Source organism: Genypterus blacodes, unplaced genomic scaffold, assembly GCF_046128005.1.
Source record: "Genypterus blacodes isolate CSIRO-AG114 ecotype Tasmania unplaced genomic scaffold, CSIRO-AGI_Gbla_v1 ptg000012l_1, whole genome shotgun sequence".
Lineage (NCBI taxonomy): Eukaryota > Metazoa > Chordata > Actinopteri > Ophidiiformes > Ophidiidae > Genypterus > Genypterus blacodes.
This window is the reverse complement of record NW_027466826.1, coordinates 6,162,508-6,184,100: the sequence shown is the minus strand read 5'-3', so window position 1 is coordinate 6,184,100 and position 21,593 is coordinate 6,162,508. Positions and strand designations below refer to the sequence as shown.

The following is a 21,593-nucleotide window of genomic DNA, read 5'->3' as shown; positions in this document are numbered from 1 at the left end:
TGAGTCACACCTCCAAACCAATTGGAATCGCTTTTCAACAGGCTTGTGACCCTAAGAATCAGAATCAAATGGAATTGCAGTTAAATCTGAACCCAAACTCTCTTTAGCATGCCAGGTGTTCAAACAGTGATGGCGAATTCACGGCGGCTTTAAGAGGGTGAACTTCAAAGGGAGAAACCCAGCAGTGGATTACGTTACATTGCCGCAGGATAGGAATCAAACAGCGTGCGGAACTATAGGTGCTCTGCTCTCTCACTCCTCTGATTCAAGATTGGGGGATTTCAGGTAATGGGTTTGGTTGAACATGAGCAGAGGGATGAGAGCACATAATAAAAGGCTAAATATAATTTCTGCCTCCGCCTCAACGAAAGGGTCTGCATGGCATGAACCCGGTCATCTAGTGTTGCTGGTCAATGTCACTACGTACAAATGAAAACGTTCATTTTAAATATATAAAGCCCTAAACATGCAGCCCTTTAAAAAGCTGAGTGTGTGTACTCTTTCCAAGCAAGAGAACACCTGTTTCAGAAGGTAGCATCACATTTTCAAACAATTGGGAGACTGAGCGAAAGGAGGGAAACCTTCAGTGCATGAAGATATTTGCTAAAGCAAGCAAACGGTATCCTGCTCTCACATTAAAGGGCAGCGCACTTTGCTGTTAACAGGGAATTAGTGCTGTGTGTGTGTGTGTGTGTGTGTGTGTGTGTGTGTGTACGTGTGTGTGTGTGAAGGATAAATGGAGACAACATGAGGACTGACGTGGATGCTGAGCCATGCCAGGCGGTCTAACCCAGATGAACTATAAATAGACTATATCTCAAACACCCTTTACATTTCCATCCCCCCACTTTCTCCCGTTCCGTCTTACCGTCGCTTTCTCTGCAGACCTTTAACTATTGTGAGTTCTTTTTATGAACAGTTCCCACTTCAGATTCTCTATTGCTTCCAGTCCAATTCCAATTTCCTCCATCCCGCCGCACGCTTTTTGTTTTTCGCCCTTTCATTATTTCATCATTCTTTTTCCTCGGGTTTTTGTTCTCAGAGGGGACGAGCTACAATCAACGAAATTATCTAATATATTGGAATCGTAAAAAAACAATGTTATGATGTCAGAAAAGGGAGAGAGTTTGGGAGAGTGGGGATCAGGGGGGAGCTGGGCTTGTCAATGGGAGAGCGGTGGCAGATATTACATAAGTGAGTCTAATCCTCTTCCAACCCTGCATAGTAAATGAGACAGAATGACACTGTCCTCATTTCATCCATTATTCATCTCTCCAACACCCCCCCCCCCCCCACCCCCCTCCCTTCATACCAACTTCTTTCCTCTTTCATCTATTGTTGTTATTAGAGCTACAGAAAAAAAACACATCTCAACAGTGAACCCTTGTCTGCTGACGTCCCGAATTCCTATTCCACTCCTCTAACCAGTTACATGTCTGATTCCAGTGTGAAATACAGAAGTTTACACAAAGCACAAGCTTTATGCTAAGTATCCACGTCCAGGCTTCACTTACTAATACTTGTTATAGCGAAGACTACTGTCAGTGTCACTGTCATTAACTGATCTATGCACATGACACATGGCAGGTCACATGTTCAGACTCCCAGACAGCAGAGGCCTAATTCCACCCGTGACCCCCCCTCAACCCATCCTCATGTCTCACACACCCGGCCTGACAATCTGACCTCAGCCTGCCCAAATCCCCTCTCACAAGACACCCACTCACCCAAACACCATAATCCCAGTGGAATAGTTTGATAAACAGGATTAAGAGAGAGAAGAGTTTATAAGCATAGAACCCTGGATCACCTTTGGAGTATTGAGGGTAAAATAAATCATGAATAAATTAATATTAGTTATGATAATTTGCGAAAACCCTATATCTGAAATAATGAGACTGCCTCTGGTACCAATAAGGCCTTTAAGCCCCGACACCCCCAAATCTCATACTTTTCTCCAATCCTCCTGCTCAGACAGAACGCTTCACTAAACTTTGACCTACTTTGTCCTCCTGTCTGCACTCAGTCTCGATCATGGGAGCAGGGGAACCCCAACAGCCAATGGAGTTGGAAAGTCTGAGTATCAAAGGCTTATTTGGACAATACGTCTATTAGTGAGGCATCAGGACATGCACAAACCACACTAGACTCATTGTTCCGCTCATTTGAAACTCAGCTGGGCTCATTGAAGCATGTTTAAATGTACAGTATAATAAGGTGAGTGAGAGTGATGTAACATAGTCCAATAGAAATATACGGTATACATGATAAGTACTATTTCTGTTCTGGTGTTGGGTCACTTGTCATTGTGTTTCCGGTCTTTCCAGGTCTGTAATTCTGGATTCTTAACTGTGGAGTGCCCAGTGTGTACAGTATGTATGCACTGGTGAAGCACATACTGTTTTTATAAAAGACTGAAATTCCAGGAAACCAAACCTTGGCTGGCCACCAATGACTGTAAGATGGACCACAGAGGGAGCATCCACAACACCCAGGGCCATAATGGAGGACTGGAGCCTCTGGAAAAAGCCAGGAAAGTTAGGACTCACATCTATTGGAGTACATCAAGTGCCAGATCAGTTCCAGTTCTCATTTCCAAAAATTGTCACTCAGCAGGTGGGAGAAACCTCAATAACTTAATGTCTTGTTTATGGGGGGTAAGACAGAAGCACCACAAACGAGGGAGGATCACCATCTCTGCGGCTCCAGTCTATCTCCAGGAAGCAAAGAGCTCATCAGCATGTTTGGTGCGCAGCACAGTAACTGAACCATTTCATCAATTCCAAAGTATGTTTGAAGTCTGCCAACTGTTTCATAAGTTCAGGACAGCATCCAGGCCAGCTGGGAGGTCTAAGAGGTCATGTGTGATCAGACCTCTGGGAGGTGAGAGCCGGTTTGGACAAGAGGGTGGTGAGAGTTATACTATCAAGAACCCCGGCTGCGGCAGAATCCCAGAGGCCTCCAGGCAGAATTCTGGGAACATTAAGGCCCCAACATGTGTGTATGAGCGCATGTGAGAAAGAGCAAGAGAGAGAGAGAATGATGGTGAGGGAGGGGGACATCTGTCAACAATTAAACGGAGGGTTCAATCCTAAGGTTTTTTCACTTAGAATTACTGATATTCTGCACAAAATAGTGTAAACAATGAACTTTGTATACCTGTGGCTGCTGGATATGGAGCAAAATAAGAATGTGCAAAGTTATTAGAAGATGTGATAACGTTATGTTATGTTGCACATTAAGGTGCAATATCTGTGTCTCTAAATGCAACAATTATTTTGAAACACAAACTGACATTCAACTTCCTTTTTGCACTCTTCATACTGCACCTCATTCTTGAATCTTAAGGGGTGTAGGAGGTTTGCAGCCTCAGCTCCACATAGTTTGCAAATTACCTGGGTTTGTAAACAGTACATCAGTGTAAAAGAAAAACCTCACATCATGTTTTCAACTTATGGTGGATCTTATCTTGTGAGAGAGAGATGATAATCTAAATACTGTCTGATGGTTCAACTGTAGGAGGGAGTAAATGAGACAAGCTCTCCATTGTTGTCATAACTAGTCAGCTGACACAGAAGAAGGCCTCTGCCATAGGATCATCTGACAGATGCATCTTGCATACTGCCTTAAATCTCTCTCTCTCCCACTCACACACACACACACACACACACAGACACACAGACACACACCCTGGCAGCAGTTAGCCAAGGGCCTGGAGGAAATCCAATCTATAAATCAGACACATGCCCAGACAACTGGGTGTCAACAGATCCCTGCCGATGATATTAGCTCAAAAGTGTATTGCAGGAGTGTATTGCACAGATATAGTCACTGATTCAATCGGACAGGGCTGAGCCGTCTGTGCAGACATAAATCTTATTTTAGATCTGATCTGAAAAATGAGAATACCACAAAACACATCACATTCAAGTCAAGTGTAGTTATATAGCCACATACATGTCTCATAGGGTTGAACAGGTCCACACAACAAACAGCTGCTAACCCAGACCAAAGCTCTCCAGGAAGACAGGTAATCCTGAGAAATACACTCCTTGATCTAGAGTTGGCTACAGAGTGGTGAAGAACCATTTGTCCATTTTGAGAGATAGAGGCATGTTTAAATGTTTTCAGAGAAGAGGTTAAAACAATTACTACTGTGAATGAAAACCTTTGACTTTGTTGGTCAGACAAAATAAACCATTTGAACTGCTGCTGTGATAATAAGCATTAGTTGCAGCCTTACTGATTTCTTAAAGAGCAAAAAGCTTCAGGTTGTGGGCCAATAAAACCATTAATCTGCTAGCAGGCAATGAGCCCGGTGTCATCCAGCACCAGTGTGTGGGTGTGTGCATGCGTGAGAGGGAGGTCTGCTGTTTCAGCACTGACCATCGAAGCACTCATTCATCAACTGGTTGACAGCAATAAAGTGATGCTGTGTGACATGAGGCCACTTTACCTTCTCAGAGAGAAGAGAGACGGGGAGAGAGAGAGGATGTAAGAATGCTCAAGTACAGATCTACATAAAAACTGAATTAAGATGTCCAGATTTATTCATTTACTATTAAACCTTTTCCTATTTCCTATTTCAGATATAACACATTCCCATAAGCGATCTAAAACAGCCATCCCCCAAACTATGCTAAGACTATTAATATATGAAAAACGGAAAAAAAATAGAAATACTGATATTGCTAAAGGTGCAAAAGTTTAAGAAGCAGCAGCAGATCGATCCAGTAACACTCTCCTAAGTGACAACAGCTGCTCCGTCTACAATCTTGTAGTTAACACCTGCTTTACAAAGACGGTAAATCATTACCGCAATTACCTTTGCCGCAATGGTGAGCAGCCATGATAAATCAGCCGTAGAGATCCATATGCATAAACTTCCATTCTCTCCTCCCATTTTTTGCTTTGTCACATCAGCACGCCCTAAAATGCACAGGCATTAACCCAAACACACACACATCTTACAGATCTGCCCTCTCCCTCTTTGTCAGAGTCAAAGTTGACTTGATGCAGGAAAAGAGAAGTCACAGCAAACCCGAGCAGCTGCTTATTACACTTTCAGGGTTTATGTGTGTGTGTGTCCTGCTCTTGTCCTGCTTAAATGGGCTGACAGTGAAAGATTCCGACAGATCTCCAGATGCACAGGCTATTATGAACACAACAGCGGTTCAGGATTGTCTTGAAAAAACACAATGTGATGTCAGAACCAAGATAACAGCCAGCCATGTCATCATATGAGAGCATGCACACACACTGAGCTGCAGCATAACATCACACAGATTGCAATTTAATGTATGAAACCAAGAATATGTCTCTGAACACTCTCATATCTAAGGATTCTGGGGAGACGCCTGAACAGCCTTCCTGGCTTCCTTCTATTTCAACTCCAGTGACTTTTAATGGGGCACTGTGAGGTGGTGTTATTGTTGTGTAAGGCCTTGGGGATCTGTGTGTTACATCATTATGCATGACAATGAATTAAATATGCCAACATGCTGCTGGCGTGCTTTTAATCATCATCAACCATCCAATGTCATCATCATTGGAGCAAAATGATATGGCACTGCATTATCATTTCAATCCCAATGGCTATGGAAGCATTTTGCTAAATGAAATCGGCCTCTTATCTACCTTCAGGTTCAGTACTGTAAGCTTCCTTTAGTGATTTTGTAGCAGTGCTCCTATGGGCATGTCTACAGAGTCAGTGCTGACAGATGTGCATCAGCTGGATTTGCCTGAAGTCATGTTCTAGTTTTACCTTATGTGTTATCTTCTAACCCAGTGGAGACCTGGATGGAGATGATGGTCCAATGGTTCATTCAGCAATATCAAAGTAATGCAGAAAAGGATTACAGTGCCCATGCCTGAATAAACAAACCCTGATTTACAACACTACATGCTATCTCAAAAGCATTCTTACTATGATCCAATGTCATGTTATCACTTGGCTGCCTCACAATTCACATCTCTCCCTCAGGGTTCCTCAGCATATCGCATGATGTGATGCAAAGCGATGTGATGCCATGTAAAAAAAGACTTGTCCCTCAGCATCACACCCTCCTCCCCTACCTGCCCTCCTCCAGCTTATTTAGTGTGATAGTCTAGCAGCCTGGTTAACACTCTACCCCCCTTCTGCATGTATCCTCCCACCAACATCCCCACCTCCATCATTCCCCTCCTCCCCTGCCTGTGCTGTGCTGTTCTGTGGTGACATGGCATGATGAAATAGGGGGTCGCGTGATGCCTGAGCTCTCTAACATCACCGAGTGGTCACATAATGTTCCAGGCAGTAGAGGCAAGAGCATGCACCGCACAGGCAAAAGGTAAACATTAAGAGTTCAGGTTGGGATCTACTTGTGTAAAACAGGAAGTCGAGAGCATCAATCATCCGCAGAGACGAGGTGAAGGGGATCCGAGGTATGATACCCCTCCAACACACATATCTGTTCGTGTGGAGGTTATTTATGATGCAATCAGACCGTGGGTGTTTCCACTTCAACTCCAAACTAACCTATACATTACAGCAGGCCTTGGCCTTGAGAAAATAAAAAAACGGTGCTCTGGTTCGTTTCTATATCCAGGACCATTCCTCTACATCACATTCCCCTCGTCCTTTCAGCTTCTTCTGCCTTTAACATACAAACAAAAGCAGCTGGAGATATCAAGATTCAGTCAGGAAGCGATTATGCAACAATGGTTCTGTATATATGTATGTGTATGTGTTTGTGTGTGTGTGTGTGTGTGTGTAGTCACTTCCAAGGGGGAGGAGACGCATGGGAACAGCTGGATGGAGAGAAATGGAGAGCAATGCTTATTTTGTCTTTTTCTCCCTCATTGTGCCCTCTATCTTTGACACACACACACACACACACAACATTCCAGATAGGCTTGAGGAAAAATAGCTGCAGTGCAAAAAAAAAAAAGCTGACAAACGGTTCTCCACATTTACTGCATTCAACCGACCACAGATTATAGTAAAAGTCAAACTATCTATGATAAATAAATTGTTTGAGCTACTGACACACAACACACACAACAGCTTTTACAACTCAGCATCATCAAATGTTTGGCAAATGTCAGAGCACGAATCATGTCACAAAACACTCCAACTCTTTTTAGAATGTGTTTCTATCACTTTTGCGTAGATTCACCTACCTTTAATTTAGAGCAAATGTGTCTGTAGCGGGCAGGAGGTTTCCAAGGCATTAAACAAATCCACTCGCTTCTCTCCAAGGCAGGAGTTTGACAGAAAGTGGCCGGCAGAGACGCTCTCCTCCCGGGTAAGTGTGGGTTCTTCTTTCGCCTCTTTTCCAGAATCGTCAGGTCCGGCCAGCTCAGTCCCGCACGCGCTTCCCGCCGCTCTGCGCTCAGTCTGGGTGCGATGGGTTCGAGCGTCAACGGAGCCCGACGTCCGGAGGAGGGGTGGGCTCGCTCAGTACAGCTGATCCTCGACCACCGACCGGCCGACTCCCGATGATGTTTCCTGCTGGTTACCGACTCCTTTATATAAATGACACAGGAAAGTAATGAGTAACATGAGCTATAAAGCTACAGGGTACAATTATTTAAATATTTTTTTTAAATAAGAATTTGAGGTAATGTTCGTTTACTTGTTTTTTTCACAGCAAAATACTGAAATGAAAAAAATATTTATCACCAACTTAAATTAGGTGACTTTCTGATGTTCTTAGTTATGGTCTGAGTTTCTATTGTTTTTGCTGAGAATTATTAAAGTAAGTCAGTTATCAGCACACACTGTGACAGAAAAATATAAAAGCAAACAAATATTACATTTTAAATTATCTTATAAAACAATAAATTGATTACACAAATGTAAAATGAATAACAATCATACCCTGTGCGCCTTGTTGTGACCCGCGTTTAGGAGTTGACACGATGCTACCGTTAACCCTCATCAGCTGAACATCTTGCACCAGACACATCACACCAATAGTCCGGGCAATACAGGCATCTATGTAATTCAACAATTTAACCACAAGGTGTCATTAATACCCAAAACTTAAAACCAAAATTGTATACGTATTTGAAATCACTGCTAACATCTAGAGCTCATATGAATTATTGTTGGCTCTGTCTACAAATGCAAAAACTTCAAACATACCAAATACTACATCCACTAATAGTATTCCATTCGTTTAACTCAATGCAAAGTAAGTCATTGTTAACAGGAGATGATCTTACCATTTGAATTTGGAAATTCATAATGATCTTGACACAATAAATTAGCTATAAGCTGGCAGACAAGGTTCAAGATCAACTTTATTACTTAATTTCAAGTGAGGTATGCGTGGCGTGGGCAAGTAAAGTCCAAAAACTTTACTGTACCATAAAGAAAATAAATTGAATTCTATAGAACAAGATGGTAAAGTGACATGGAAAATTTTGTTTCATAAGAGTAAACAAGAATACACATAGAATGCATTTCACAATTCAGAGATGTATACAGTACGGTATAATACAAATGGCTTTCAGTGCTGAGGAACCTGTTTGATGGCTTTGTTTACTTTTTGCAAGGTAAATGCTTTAGTGACTTGTAACATGGTGGTTAAAGTCACAAACATTTGAAATTTGAAACAGGATGCTCTCAAACATACAACAGAAGACAATGTATAGTCTTTAGGCCCAAAAAAGGAAGTTTGATTGCCGTCATTGGGACGAACATTAAAAATATATAGTTCGACAATGGCGTAAACATACATAACAAGTTTTTGGCAATAACTCAAATTAAACTCGAAGCAACATTTAAGCTTTGTAGAAAATGTAGATTTTTAACATAGATTACTGCATAAGAGTGCCTCTGGAAGCAGGGTTGTGTCTCCATAGAAACAACTGATGGTATTGGTAAAGAAAGTTATGTAATTCAAGTCATTGTGTGTATCGCTCATTAATTGTGAAAATGTCAGAAGGGGGGAGAAACAAAATATGAAAGTAAATACATGCAAAAACTGAACACTGCATTTTTTTAACATCTACCTTAACTTGAGATATAAAATGATTAGCTCATGATTGATATCTATGACAGATTATACAAATGGTATCAAGTTTATTAATGTGACATTTATAAAGGGATTGTATGCTATTAGTTATGTTCTTCCAATGTAAACTCCACTTTAATTGGCAAAGTGCATCATCTTTTTTGACATTGGACTTAATGGCATTGATGGCAGTCTAAAGAACTAAAATCAGTGAGTGAATACAGGAGACATTATTTTCTACTTGTACCTCAGTGGATTTCATGATCAAAATGGGTCAAATTGAACTGGAAAACTGGCCAGTGCTTGATGAAACTAGGCAAATCTGCATGCAATAATGTCAAGTTTGCTGAATCTAATGAAGGAGGAATACTTCTTTTAAAGACATTTGTATTTTTCTAAAGGTCTTTGTGAAGTCTAATGCAATTGAGAAAAAAAAAAATCTACTTGTGACATTTTTTCTTTCATAGTTTCAGGGTGCAAATTCAGATAATGCAAGGGAATAAACCAGCGCAAAAAGCCCCATGTTTCCCCCCCAAACAGCTGTTAGCTCAAATTCTGCATCGAGTCAAACATAAGGGCAAACGCTCAGCCTCCAAATGTTATCAGGTATTGCTCTGTACATGTAACACTCCCCATGTTCAAGTATGTAGAAAATGGCACAATCTCTGGCTCGTGGTCGCCTCTGTCCCCGTTCGTTAAGGATAGACGGTCACCCACAACCAGCCTAGGAGAGTTGCGTACACCCACGTTCTCACGTAGAGTTTCCTGCCTGTCTCAGTCAACAGCAATGGCAGTGTGAGTCCTCCTAAAATGATCACTGATGGGAGGGTTTTTGAGATGTTCAGTGGAGAATGTTTCCCGTCACCTGGGAACCTGCGAACTGTTCCTGCCTCCCCCGACTTGTAGAAATCCGTCAGCAGCCTTTGGAGAGACAAATAAGTTCAACTGAATTGTGAAAGAGTCAAGTAAATAAAAGTATTCACATCATTTGTACAGACTTTCTGGTGCTAGGCCTCTCTGGTCTTGCATAGAACTGCATTTGGGATTCGGAATGACAAGTTCAATCATTGCTAAAACATTCCATAAAAGGCCCGGCCCTTCATCCCCTAAACACTTACCTGTCCTTGATTTGAAACCGCTCATGGAGCCATCTGCGGAAAAACATTGGCTCCATAGGAATCTCCTTGATGTCTATACGTTCAAAGTGTATGTGGATTCTCCGGCATTCTTTGCACAGGAATTCTGTCAAACAAACAAAAAAGCAACTTAAGGAACAGGAAGTGTGTGACAGCAGGACTGGCATGTGGAAAGCTGCTCTTCCAAGTCGCAGAATTTTAAGAATGACATACAATACTGTGATGATGATGATGTTGCTATTGCGTTTGTATTCGCATAATGCGTTGTGATCGACTAGTATTGCTAACAAAGGCTAACCTAACAACAAGGTTTCCAGGTTTTCCCTATCTTTGTTTCCACCCTCTACAGGAATGAAGTCAACTTGGGTGCGACGCCGTTCCCAGCTCTGACTTCCAAAGCAAATAGAACACACCGTCAACTTAGTGTGTCCAAATACAATAATTTGCATAATTTGTTTATTGCAAATTATACACAAAAAAATGGAAATGCATGCGTGCGTGACTACTGACACAAGCCTTAATAGCCTCATAAACCTAGAATGACCATCACGTCTCTCACCCAACACATCATGTTAATGTGCCACTTCCTTGAATTCCTACCAACATATGAGATTTTGGACATTGAGCAAGACTACAAAAAAGAAACCAGTGGTTGTGGACAAGATATTTTGTGTAAAGCTCATCCTTTCCCTCTTTAATCATCTCTCCTGTATTTAATTTGATTCAAACCCAGTTAAATGGAGTCGGGAGTTCAGAGAGTCTTATAGTATATAGGGTTGCTTATACTGTATATGCTTGTTTACCTGGCATTGATGGGGCAGGTTTTCTTTCACCGGTGGCGTCCAATGTTCCTTCGTAAGCTACTGTCACATCATAGACAGCATCCAGGTGATCCTTCAAGGTTTCGATAGCTACATGAGAGGCTCTCATTCTCGGTGTGAGTGTGTGCTTCAGAACAGCCAATCCTATAGGAGGGACAGATCAATAACAGCATGAGCATGGACATGAGCAACTTTCTTATTTTTGAAGAAACCACCTTTTGTTGTTACTTTAGTGCTTTACTGTTTTGCAGAGCACCGCTACCTTACACATGCTGGATACCTATTCCAATAATATCTTACACCAACTTTTGTTGCTACTTTGGTAATAATACTCATACAAACAGTCTAAGAAAGCAGTTAACACTTCATCAAATGTGAAAGACATCAAAACAAAGTCATCCGCTTCACAGATCTGGTGAGATATATGTAATTGTTCTGTGGCCAAACAGAAGTGTTCAGTACCAGTACCTTCTTTGGAGGCAAAAGCTTGACTGTCTGCAATAACATTCTTGAGCTCTGGGTTATACCGGGTTCCTTCTGGGAAGATGACGAGGTACATCTGTAGTGGAAAAACAAGTTGGGTTAAGGTTAATGAAAGTGTAAAATGCGAATGCATGTGAACACCTAAGAATAATCTAATAAATACTCAAAATCAATGGAGAAAATCTGCTTTCCAATCTCATCTTTTGGTTCAATTCAAACACAAAATGGGTGGTTACTGAATGTCTAATAACATCACTGATACAAAGAGAATCACCTTGACAACCTATTTCTCCTCATCAACATGCATATATATATACATATATTGCCAAAACATACAATTAAGTCCAGGGGTCCTATTTGTGCGCACAATGCAGCAATCTCACAACTCTTAAGTGACTAAGGGGGCCTGTCCGTCTCTCTTAAATAATTTAGGAGCTCAGACCGGCTCTAAACCCTCAAGTTCATTTAAGCACAACATCTTAAATGTAAAATTAGAAACAAAGATTTTTCATGACATCATTTAATACCCATCATAATACCAATTATACAACATAATTATTGATTTAAATCAAATATGAACGCTGTAGTTTGGAGTGAGCTTTCTTTGTTCCACTCTGCATTTATTGAAAAAATAAAATAAATTTTGCATTGATACCACGAGACAATACAGTAAAGAGCATTAAAGTCTATATTAAAATAAGCTCATTCATACAGTTCACTTACTGGTGCTCCCGATGCAGCGTTAGCAAGAAGCTTCTTTTTCATCGCCTGCTCATCAAACTTTGTACTGCGTTTGACATAGATTCCTCCATGCTGAACAGAAAAGGTGTCAAGAGAACATCAGTTTGAAACAATTAGCAATTTTTCTAAGTTAAACTCAGTTACAGGGAATTCAATTAAATAGATACATTACCTGAGAGAAATACCATCCATATAAAGGGAGCCACTTGAGCCCATCTTTGAGGACGTATCGGACATGACCAAGGGCGTTCTGCCTGATGGCCAGCATGTCAGCGATGATCCAGTCAGCTATAAGTGGAGGTGATCAGTTGATTAGATATTCATTTTAAGGTGTGGACCATTTAATAGCAGCAGTATGGAAACGTGTATCACCTGTACATTGATGATTAGACAGGTAGATCACATTCTCTTTGTTCTTTGGTATATCTCCATATGTAACAATCTACAGGGGGGAAAGGAACAAAAGCAGGTTAATGACAGAGGCTCTGGGTTGTTATCTTAAATCTAAAAACCCAATAAAGACAATTACACATGAGCACCCCAATATTACAGTGCTAGAGAGAGAGAGAGAGAGAGAGAGAGAGAGAGAGAGAGAGAGAGAGAGAGAGAGAGAGAGAGAGAGAGAGAGAGATTGACTGACATACTTTTATTGATCACAAACTGGCAAATTGTTTTGTCACAGCTGCATTACAGGTAACAGTAAAATCACACTAGTAAATTAAAAAAAACAGTCGTAATAAATCAACACACAGTAGTAAAAGTGTAAAATATAAATCAGTGTGCAGAGTTCAGCTGTCAGATTGTCATTAGTCACTGCCGGATCACCCACCTCCACTCCGGTATAGTTCTCGAAGAAGAAGAGGACCATGCTCTGGTAAACGGAGTACAGCTGGTCGTCCCATTCGTGGTACACCCTCCGCGGCAGGACAGTTGAAAGTAAGCGCCAAACTCCCCATGACAGTAGGTAAGCCGGCGCAGTCCCCAGCATGACGGTAGCAGGGAACCAATACCGCAACGAGTACGTGTGCACGACTAAAGAAAGTAGCATTTTCCTGCTCTTGTTTCGACTAAAAGTAAAAATGGATACGTCACTCTGAGTAAATCACAGTAAAGTCTAGCTAACCTATCTATCCCACCACATCTGAACCACTCCCCGCACAGCAGCATTAAGAACAGAAGGGAGCCGGGCGCAAGCAGGCTAAAGCTAAGGTTAACCTTGAGAGCAACATGTCTGACACAAGCCCACACCACAACGACAAACTACTTTTTATCTGATAAGAAGCTTACTATCGGAATTGAACTATAGCACGGCCTGAACCGAGACTGACTCCTTCCGTGCGTTTACACTTAAAAGTAAAGTGTTATTCAATTTCATATATTTGGCTCCGTAAAAAGGTACAACTGCTGCTGCGTGTGAGCCGAGCCGTCAACGCCGCATCAAAGCAAGACAACAAAGGCAAACTGAAACGTTTTCATCAGGTGTTTACGGCTCTATATTTTTGATTAAGCTCACGAGGTTGTTCTTCCAGTTCCAGCTAGCATGTCATACTCCACAGTACGCGTGCAACTGACGCCTCCTGACGTGTGGTGACGTAGTGACAACGTAGAAGCCGATTGGTTGTGCCTCTTCGTCCTTCTTCCGATGTAGTTTGTTTAAACTAAAGACAGTATGCGGATAATCATTTATAAATATATATTTAAAATGTTTTTTATTTTACCACTATGGTAATTATTAATATTGGGTTTTTTTTATCAAAACCATTAGGAACTTATTACAAATACGAGGTGCATCTTTGTTTCCGCAAGTGTTAAAAACGTTTTTTGGGAGTATTTACTGTAGATGCAATCGTTTCTGCTGGAGAAATAATGACTTATGACTTGCTCACAACCATGGCCCACACAGAGGTACAGTATGTGTGCATCTACAAATGTGTACTTAATAATCATAGATACATTACCACAGCAGTTGGCAGCGACTGAGATCACATCAGAAGAAAATAATCCAAACTAAGCAAAGCAAAACAAACGTCAAGTGAGAACACTCATACTGTGCATTGGTGGGAAATGTCTGGGGGCAGAAGCAAAACATAAAAATGGGGAAAAGCTTGAAGATGCTGACAGAACTAAAATAAATAAATGTGTTGCATTAAGTGTTAAGTCATTTGTCTATTTGTCATCAGCCACATGAACCGTCACTGTTCCATTAATATAAAATGATTAACCACAATTAATAGGAGATTTCAGAATCTTTATTACAAACAGGACATCACAAACGGTTGTATGACGATACATATATAACCCGGGATATGAATTATAAAATTAATAAAAAACAAACTTCACAGCCCCAAAAATATTAAGCTTTTCACTCTAAGTCATAGTTGTCATATGACAATTGCGTCATGTGTGTGATACTGTCTGGAGAAAGAAAAAAAAGAAAACACAACAAATAAAAGCAATTAGTGAAGCAAAATTGGAATCAAATATTCAATCGGGATTAGCAGAAAAAATTCTTACCGAGTACCCATTGCTCAGACAGTATCCGGCTTCCCTCTGGTCTCCTGCCGCTGTACTTCCCTATGCAGATACCTGCTTGTCTGACAGTTTTGCAGACTGTTCCTCCACACAGCTGAATCAGCTCCACCAAACTGTGAGTGGGTGGCTGGGTGAGCTGGGACACAAATATGGCCGGTTGACCTTGGAACAGGTCCTGCTGGTGCTCTCCGGCAGACAGGTGTTGCTGTAGGCGGCAGATCTGTGAAAAAGTCAAATCATAATAAATACAATGGTATGTTAAACTTTTTCTAAAAATATTGTGTGAAAGTGAACAATTAATTTAGGATAAATTTCCAATGTGTTCAGAAGTCCCATATGTAATGTACAAGTGTGACCCATGACCGTTTTATGCACTCTGAATGGAAATTTGGAGGAAAATTTTACTACGGGACTAAATAAATGATACCCCGCTGCTGTAGATGTTCCAGCCTGTGCTAGGTATTTTCTGGTATCTTTCTTAACTTTGAGCTGTTAATACCCAAGACAGCCAAATTTCCTCCTATAAAAATATATAGTTGGAGGATACCGTTTAGTCTCCTCTCCAAAATTGAATGTACACAGCAAAGACCCTAAGCCATATGATATTATCATACAGAGAAATATGACTTACTATCTGATTTTGTTTTTTATTTCAGAATGACGGTGATGTATTCAATATACCAGCAGTGCTCGGCCAATAGGGGGCACACATGCTTCACAAAAACTTTACATAGGGATGGATACTATTTTGCTGGCATACAAAACTGAAAAGTCAAACTACTCATCAAATAAGTTGCAAAATGAATTGAAAATATAGTGAAGATATTCACAAGGTTAGAAATAATGACCTCATCTTGAAATATCAATTTTGTGCTTTAAACTTTACTTTCAAAGAATCTACCATTTGCAGCAATTACAGTTGTGCAGACCTTTGGAATTCTAGCTGTTATTTTGTTTTTGTTTGATTTTTTTTGTTGTAATCTGCGGAATGTAATATTGTGACCTTAGATTATTACCTGTGCTGCAGGGAAATGGTCTGAAAGTTCATATGGTTCTTCTGGAATCCACTGTCCTTTCTCCAAAGACCGCAGAATCTAATCAGGACAATTGAAGTCATTACAATATTTAGACCTACAGCTTTGTATCATATTACATAAAAAGCTTTTTAAATACTTTCACAAATACTAAAACTTACCCATTCAAAGGACAGGATCCAGCAGCCACGAGCTATGCCTAACAGGATATTTAGAGTGCGTTGGCAACCTCCAGATACCACATGGGTTGTGCTCTGAGACACTGTGTCTGCAATTGAAAATCCACCTAGTGCCTTCACTACCTGAACCGCTGTGTTCCGTTTCCTAGGAGAGTTGAAAAGCAGAAAAGAAAACATCCACATGATTAAACAAAGAATGCAAGGAATTTTGCGGATAAAGAAATGTATGGCTACAATTACCTACAGTTAAAAAAGAGATCAAATCAAATACAACTACATTTTTGGATACTTACTCACTGGCTATGCTCGTCATGACCAACGTTCTCATAGTCTGAAACATACACACAAAAAGATCTGATATAAAAGTGAGTGGTCCTTGAAATATACTTCAGTTAAACAGTTTAATTGAAAGTTCAAATTGTAAACATTTGCATTTTCTTAAAGCAAAGAAGCATAGTTTTGAGGTTCTGTATGTACAGATCCTAGTACTAGTCTCAGAAACAAGATGACTGCAATATCTCCGACAGTCCAACTGGTTCGGAAAGAGCAGACTACTGAGTAATATTTGTGTCTTTTTCTCCAGCTAGATGTTGTTGAGGTTACCATTGCAAAAACAGAGCCCAGGTGCATTTGATAAACAAGGAAGTGGTACTCTACACCAAAACACAGCTGTGCCAATGTATGCAAAGGAAAAACACACTACTAATGTTTAGTTTACTTCTTAAAAATCCAGTATGACATATGACCAAAGATGCACCATTTATGAATTCTCATGAATGAGACCCAAACTAGAACCAGAGCCCATCTCAGCATTAGACAAGAGGTGCCAAGGACAGGTTGTCATCTAGCTCAGCATTATACATTCAGCACAAGTACACATCCACTTCTGCCCCTCTGTGATGAGAATCCAGTACAATTCAAACAGATTCAAATAAAGAATCTTGCTTAAGGTCTAAAAATGTCTCAAACCGAAATATGCAACTATATGCAATTTGGAAGTGCCAGTCACCAAACCAGAACAAATATAATGCAAATATAAAAACAGGGAATTAATAATAATAAAATTGTACAGATGCATCTCGATGAACTAGTATATGATAGCCTTCCTCATGATTGTGTCGCCTACTGAACCAGACTGAGAGACACTTAAAAGGCTCAGGAAACCTCAGCAGGTGATTTGAGTTAACGAGCTGATTAGAGTGAGACACCATGAGTTTACAATATTGAACTTTTTGTTTGGGGGTTTTCATGAGCGGTATAATCATAAAAATTACAACAAATAAAGGCTTGAAATATTTCACTTTGTGTGTAACGAATCTATAATTCATAAGAGTTTCACTTTTTGCATTGAATTACTGAAATAAGTTAACTTTTCCACGATATTTAAATTTATAGAGAAGCACGTGTATTCTTTTGCCGTGTCCCATTTAAATTTTTCCCTGACACGTAAAAAAGAAAAAATCAGCACAGGTAAGTAGAGGAAAATAATGTTTAATTCATAGCTTTGACTTTGCAAAGAATTGTAAATAAATCCCAATGAACACCTTAATACATACATACAACAAAGAAAAGGGAAATAATTTAGTCACCAGTTGGACATTTAAAAAGAAGTTCATCATTCTACCTTTGATTTGTTGTCCCTTTTCCTAAGAGTCAAACTGTCTTGCTTATTCTGATCCTGTGCGCTTTCAGGGGAGCTCTCTGTTAAACTAGCACCAACCATCTGTTCACTTCCTTTTCCTACAATGCAAAAAAAGAAGAAGGGTATTGTGGGTGGGGAACATCTGTCATAGTCGCTCTGTTGTTTTTTGCATCGTTCATACAGAAGACAGAACAGAAATGACTTACTCACTTTCCAAGTTATGAGAAAGACTAGAGGTGACTGATGTTTTCTGCTTTTCCAGTGCAGTGCTAGCTTCTGATAACACTGGTTGTAAAGGTGTAGATGTTTTTCTCCTCTTAACTCGATTATTTGTGTTGTCACCAGTAAATGAAGGAGTGCTCAGTCGTCTCCTTTTGCTAGTAACCGTTATACTGTGACTGTTCGAGGTGAGCAGCGATTCAACAAAACCCTTTTGTAGGTGCTTGTCAGAGTCCATGTGCACATCGGCAGACTGAAGGTTGTCATCTTTGTTGCAAAGACCGTCGTCAAGTTTTCTGTTCTTTCTGCTTTTGGTTTCGGGTTCCGTGCGTTCACTTTTTCTTGGTTTCCTGTTCCTTGGCACAGAGTCCAACTGAAACGGCATTTGAATGCGTGTCTCTACAGGCATGGATAAAAGAGATCTTTGTGGTGATTGGTGTTTAGCTTGTAAGAAATAATCTTCAAAAACATCATCATCCTTGTCAATAAAACCTGGGGTAATACTCGGAGATTCACTTGTCAGAGTCAAAGATTGTGTCCCAGCAGAAAATGAAGCTCTGCTTTGTTTGTACATTTCTGTCTTCTCTGAATGTTCAAGTAATGCATCGCCTAAGATGGCTGGGGTTGAGACACGTCTAGAAGACTTACTAGGGTTAGAACAAACACGGGGCTTACTCTCTTCTTCAACTCTCTTTCCAATTTCAGATTTGTTATTTGACTTTTCACCAGGGGGGGTTGAAGACTTTTTTCTAGCTCTACTGGTCTTTTCTGTTGGAAACTTTGTATTACCTTCAGAAGTCTTGTTAATACAAGAACCTTCTAATAGACCTACAGAGTTCTGTTTGTCTTTGGGCTTTTTCTTAAGTGAGATTGACTTTTTAGTTTTTTTCTCTTCTTTATGCTCTATGGTGGGATTTTTCAAAGGAATTGTATATTTCTGTTTGGGTGGATCAGTGGAGTGCGAGAGCCCGGGCCCGTCTTTCTTGCAGAGCTTGCCATCAAGTTTTGTTCTCTCTTCATCCTCAGGAGGTGAGCGACCACATTCAGAAACAGAAGGGCTGGATTCATCATCCGTCTGGTCATCTATATTGGTAAAATCGAAAAGGAAACTATGTATTAATGTAAAATTAGTTAAAAGACATGTTTCTGAATATATTAAAGATCAAATGATTACACTTCATTCTGCAATGACACCATTATGCTTACACAATAATCTTAAAACAGGTGAGCTGTTCCCAAGAGAAGACTTCAGGCCAGGTGGGCAGACGGGTGCAAACTTTTGTGAGGCTGAAAAAGAGAGATTTCCACACAATTAATAAATCTCAGTCTCTGCAAATAATCAATCACATCACATTGAAACATTAGTCTTGTCAACTATGTGTACAATTGCAGCTCAACATACCTGTGGGTGAAAGGTTTTCCCGTTTCTCTTTCATGTCTTTCAAACGTTGTGCCATATAATGTGACCTTTTCAATACAGGGCTATAGATTGCTCCATTCTCCTCATCAATAATAATAGGTGACACATCTGTGACTGTAAATAAAACAAATAACATGTAAATGACAACATGCATGTTTAAATTTGAACTCAATGTTTAAAAGGTGAGCTGATCACTTTACCTAGATCTGGTTTTTCAGGGAAGTTTTTCATCATCTTGTCCAATTTTCTCTTCATGCGCTTGTCGTTTTCAGGCGTCCTCTCTGGAGAATCTCTAGGTTGCATGCAACGATGCTACATGAATGAAAAACAAATCATGTATTACTGTTTTAAATAGGATATAACAATTAGACCTTATCTGCCTCAGAAGCAATAATGTTATCACAAGTAAAAACGTAAACAGAAACGACATCCCTGCTGCCCTCTTCAGTCAGAATACAAATGCCTGTTCCGTCAGAATTGTTGACAAGCTTGATGGAATCTGCTAAGTATGAGCATGAAAAGTTACTTATGCCAATCTAGAAGAAAAGCATAACGTGGACAGAGGACAACTGTATTGACAAAAATCAAAGTGAATAACAGTTAAGAAAAACTTCAGCTCATCACTGCAGCACAGATCAAAGTAATAGATATTAGCACCACTACACTGACTGAGCCAATAGACATCTCTCCAACAGTGATTTGCGTTCCGAATGCGTTCTTAAACTGTGACAACATAAGCCTCCTATCACATCTGATTCTACTCACTTTCCGATTCTTCAGCACAGTAGTTCTTGCATCATTTAAGGCTGGGTATAGCTCTTCATCCACATGTACACCATCATCATAACATCTGAACACAGTTTCCACAAAAACAATGCAATTAAAAACCAATCAAAAGCCAGAATCACAAACATTTACAACATAAAAATCACAATATGTAATGATTACCTGGCCACCCACAGAATAGACACAAGCTTCACTTCTCTTTCCTTCGCTTTCTTCCATGTGGTCAGGTGGCCGTTGCTGAAGATTACATGGGTGACTTGTTTACTGAAAGTTTTTGATACCTGTGAAAGAATAAAATCGCAGCAATGTAATTAAGTAGTAGTTAATAGTGCTACAATCTCTGCAAATACATTACTGTCAGGATCTACATTGCAATATATATGTGCACATTCCCTGTGGACTCACTTGAGCTCCCATGTCTTGAAGCTGTTGCGTGAACGTTTTTGAATAGTTTGCCGTTTTGTCTGATGCCCACACATCAACATAGGCTGTAACATCTGCTGGCAGAGGAGAATTATGAGACAATGATAAACCCAACACATTTCATTTTTGTCTGCATTGCAGTGCAGTAACGGCAAGCTCACCCTTAAGAAGGGATGGACAGCTGTTGCTTCTGGTCATTGCTGACTTTGCGTCCTTGACTACACACACACACACACAAACAACAAAAACATTTCTTGAAAATCAATTTACTAACAGATATTATTTCTGGTATCATCATTTAGACACCATATCACAAAACACATCGTCTCCCTTTGACAGCTTGTGCTCATAATGATCCAGATAAAGATATCTGACAATTATTTTAACTTACAAATTGTCTAACCCATCTCTTAAATGTTACTTAATCTCAATCAATAATCGATTAAACATTAACACCACGAGGAGGGAGAAGTCACAACGATAATACACAGTTACGAAAGATACTCAGATTACACACTTGGACGTTCAATAATGCCGTGGACTCCAATTTTCCCTTCTTTTTAAAAGTTGAAACAGATTACTTAAGCACACTTTCAAGTATAAAAAAAGTAAAATATGTTGCGCTACTAATAAAGATGAAGCAGCAGCAGAATGTATGCATTTCCCTTCTACGAACGTCGTTTAAAGAACGTTCGAACATTCAAACAAAACCTCACTACGTTTCTATACAATCCCACGGAAGTAACATTACAGTCCAAAACAGTAGACTAAAGCAAGTTTAAAGGTCAGCGCTGACTCATTGATTTCCGCATTTACTTCCGCATTCATGTGTGTTGTGCGAGTATGCAGTAGCGAAATGTACCATTAGCGGTTTTTTTGTACATTTCGTGCTTTAAAGCGTACTGAAGCAGTTCGGCATATGTTGTTTAGTGACTGAACAGTTTTGTGACCACTTAACATTTGTTATAAGGAGTTATACAACTCCTTAATCGAATTGCCATGATCTATTCATAATAATACAAACACGCACTTACCTTATGATGTTAATGAAGTATACGTAAATAAATAAAGTTAGCGATAGCTTCCGTTTGCAGACTTCAGTGTTCCCGCTTGTAGATTGTAAAGTGATGCATTGTGGGAGGAAAGCCCATCGTTGGTTGATGTCACTGGCTCGC

At 40.1% G+C, this 21,593-nt stretch overlaps 2 protein-coding genes across 4 annotated transcripts; both read right to left on the bottom strand.

Annotated features, from left to right (window-relative positions):
• Window positions 1–8,268: 8,268 nt before the first annotated feature.
• Window positions 8,269–13,755, bottom strand: agpat5 (1-acylglycerol-3-phosphate O-acyltransferase 5 (lysophosphatidic acid acyltransferase, epsilon)). The gene is made up of 8 exons (XM_076165694.1): window positions 13,013–13,755; window positions 12,556–12,625; window positions 12,356–12,471; window positions 12,166–12,255; window positions 11,428–11,518; window positions 10,942–11,103; window positions 10,121–10,244; window positions 8,269–9,923 (listed from the first exon to the last, which is right to left on the bottom strand). Exons 1-8 carry the CDS (start codon window positions 13,229–13,231, stop codon window positions 9,698–9,700), a joined length of 1,098 nt encoding a protein of 365 aa, XP_076021809.1. The 5' UTR covers window positions 13,232–13,755; the 3' UTR covers window positions 8,269–9,697.
• Window positions 13,756–14,410: 655 nt separating this feature from the next.
• mcph1 (microcephalin 1) lies at window positions 14,411–21,573 on the bottom strand. 3 transcript variants are annotated; one of them, XM_076166151.1, is made up of 15 exons: window positions 21,453–21,573; window positions 20,580–20,636; window positions 20,401–20,492; window positions 20,158–20,276; window positions 19,975–20,059; window positions 19,410–19,521; window positions 19,192–19,323; window positions 18,996–19,076; window positions 17,781–18,872; window positions 17,553–17,668; window positions 16,222–16,259; window positions 15,911–16,073; window positions 15,732–15,809; window positions 14,698–14,935; window positions 14,411–14,598 (listed from the first exon to the last, which is right to left on the bottom strand). In XM_076166151.1, exons 2-15 carry the CDS (start codon window positions 20,614–20,616, stop codon window positions 14,546–14,548), a joined length of 2,436 nt encoding a protein of 811 aa, XP_076022266.1. In that variant the 5' UTR covers window positions 20,617–20,636; window positions 21,453–21,573; the 3' UTR covers window positions 14,411–14,545. The 3 variants fall into 3 exon arrangements, with proteins under 3 accessions (XP_076022266.1, XP_076022273.1, XP_076022280.1); XM_076166158.1 differs by lacking the exon at window positions 21,453–21,573 and adding an exon at window positions 20,936–21,225; XM_076166165.1 differs by lacking the exon at window positions 14,411–14,598 and having other exon boundaries at window positions 14,847–14,935; window positions 15,719–15,809.
• Between the last annotated feature and the right edge of the window lie 20 nt (window positions 21,574–21,593).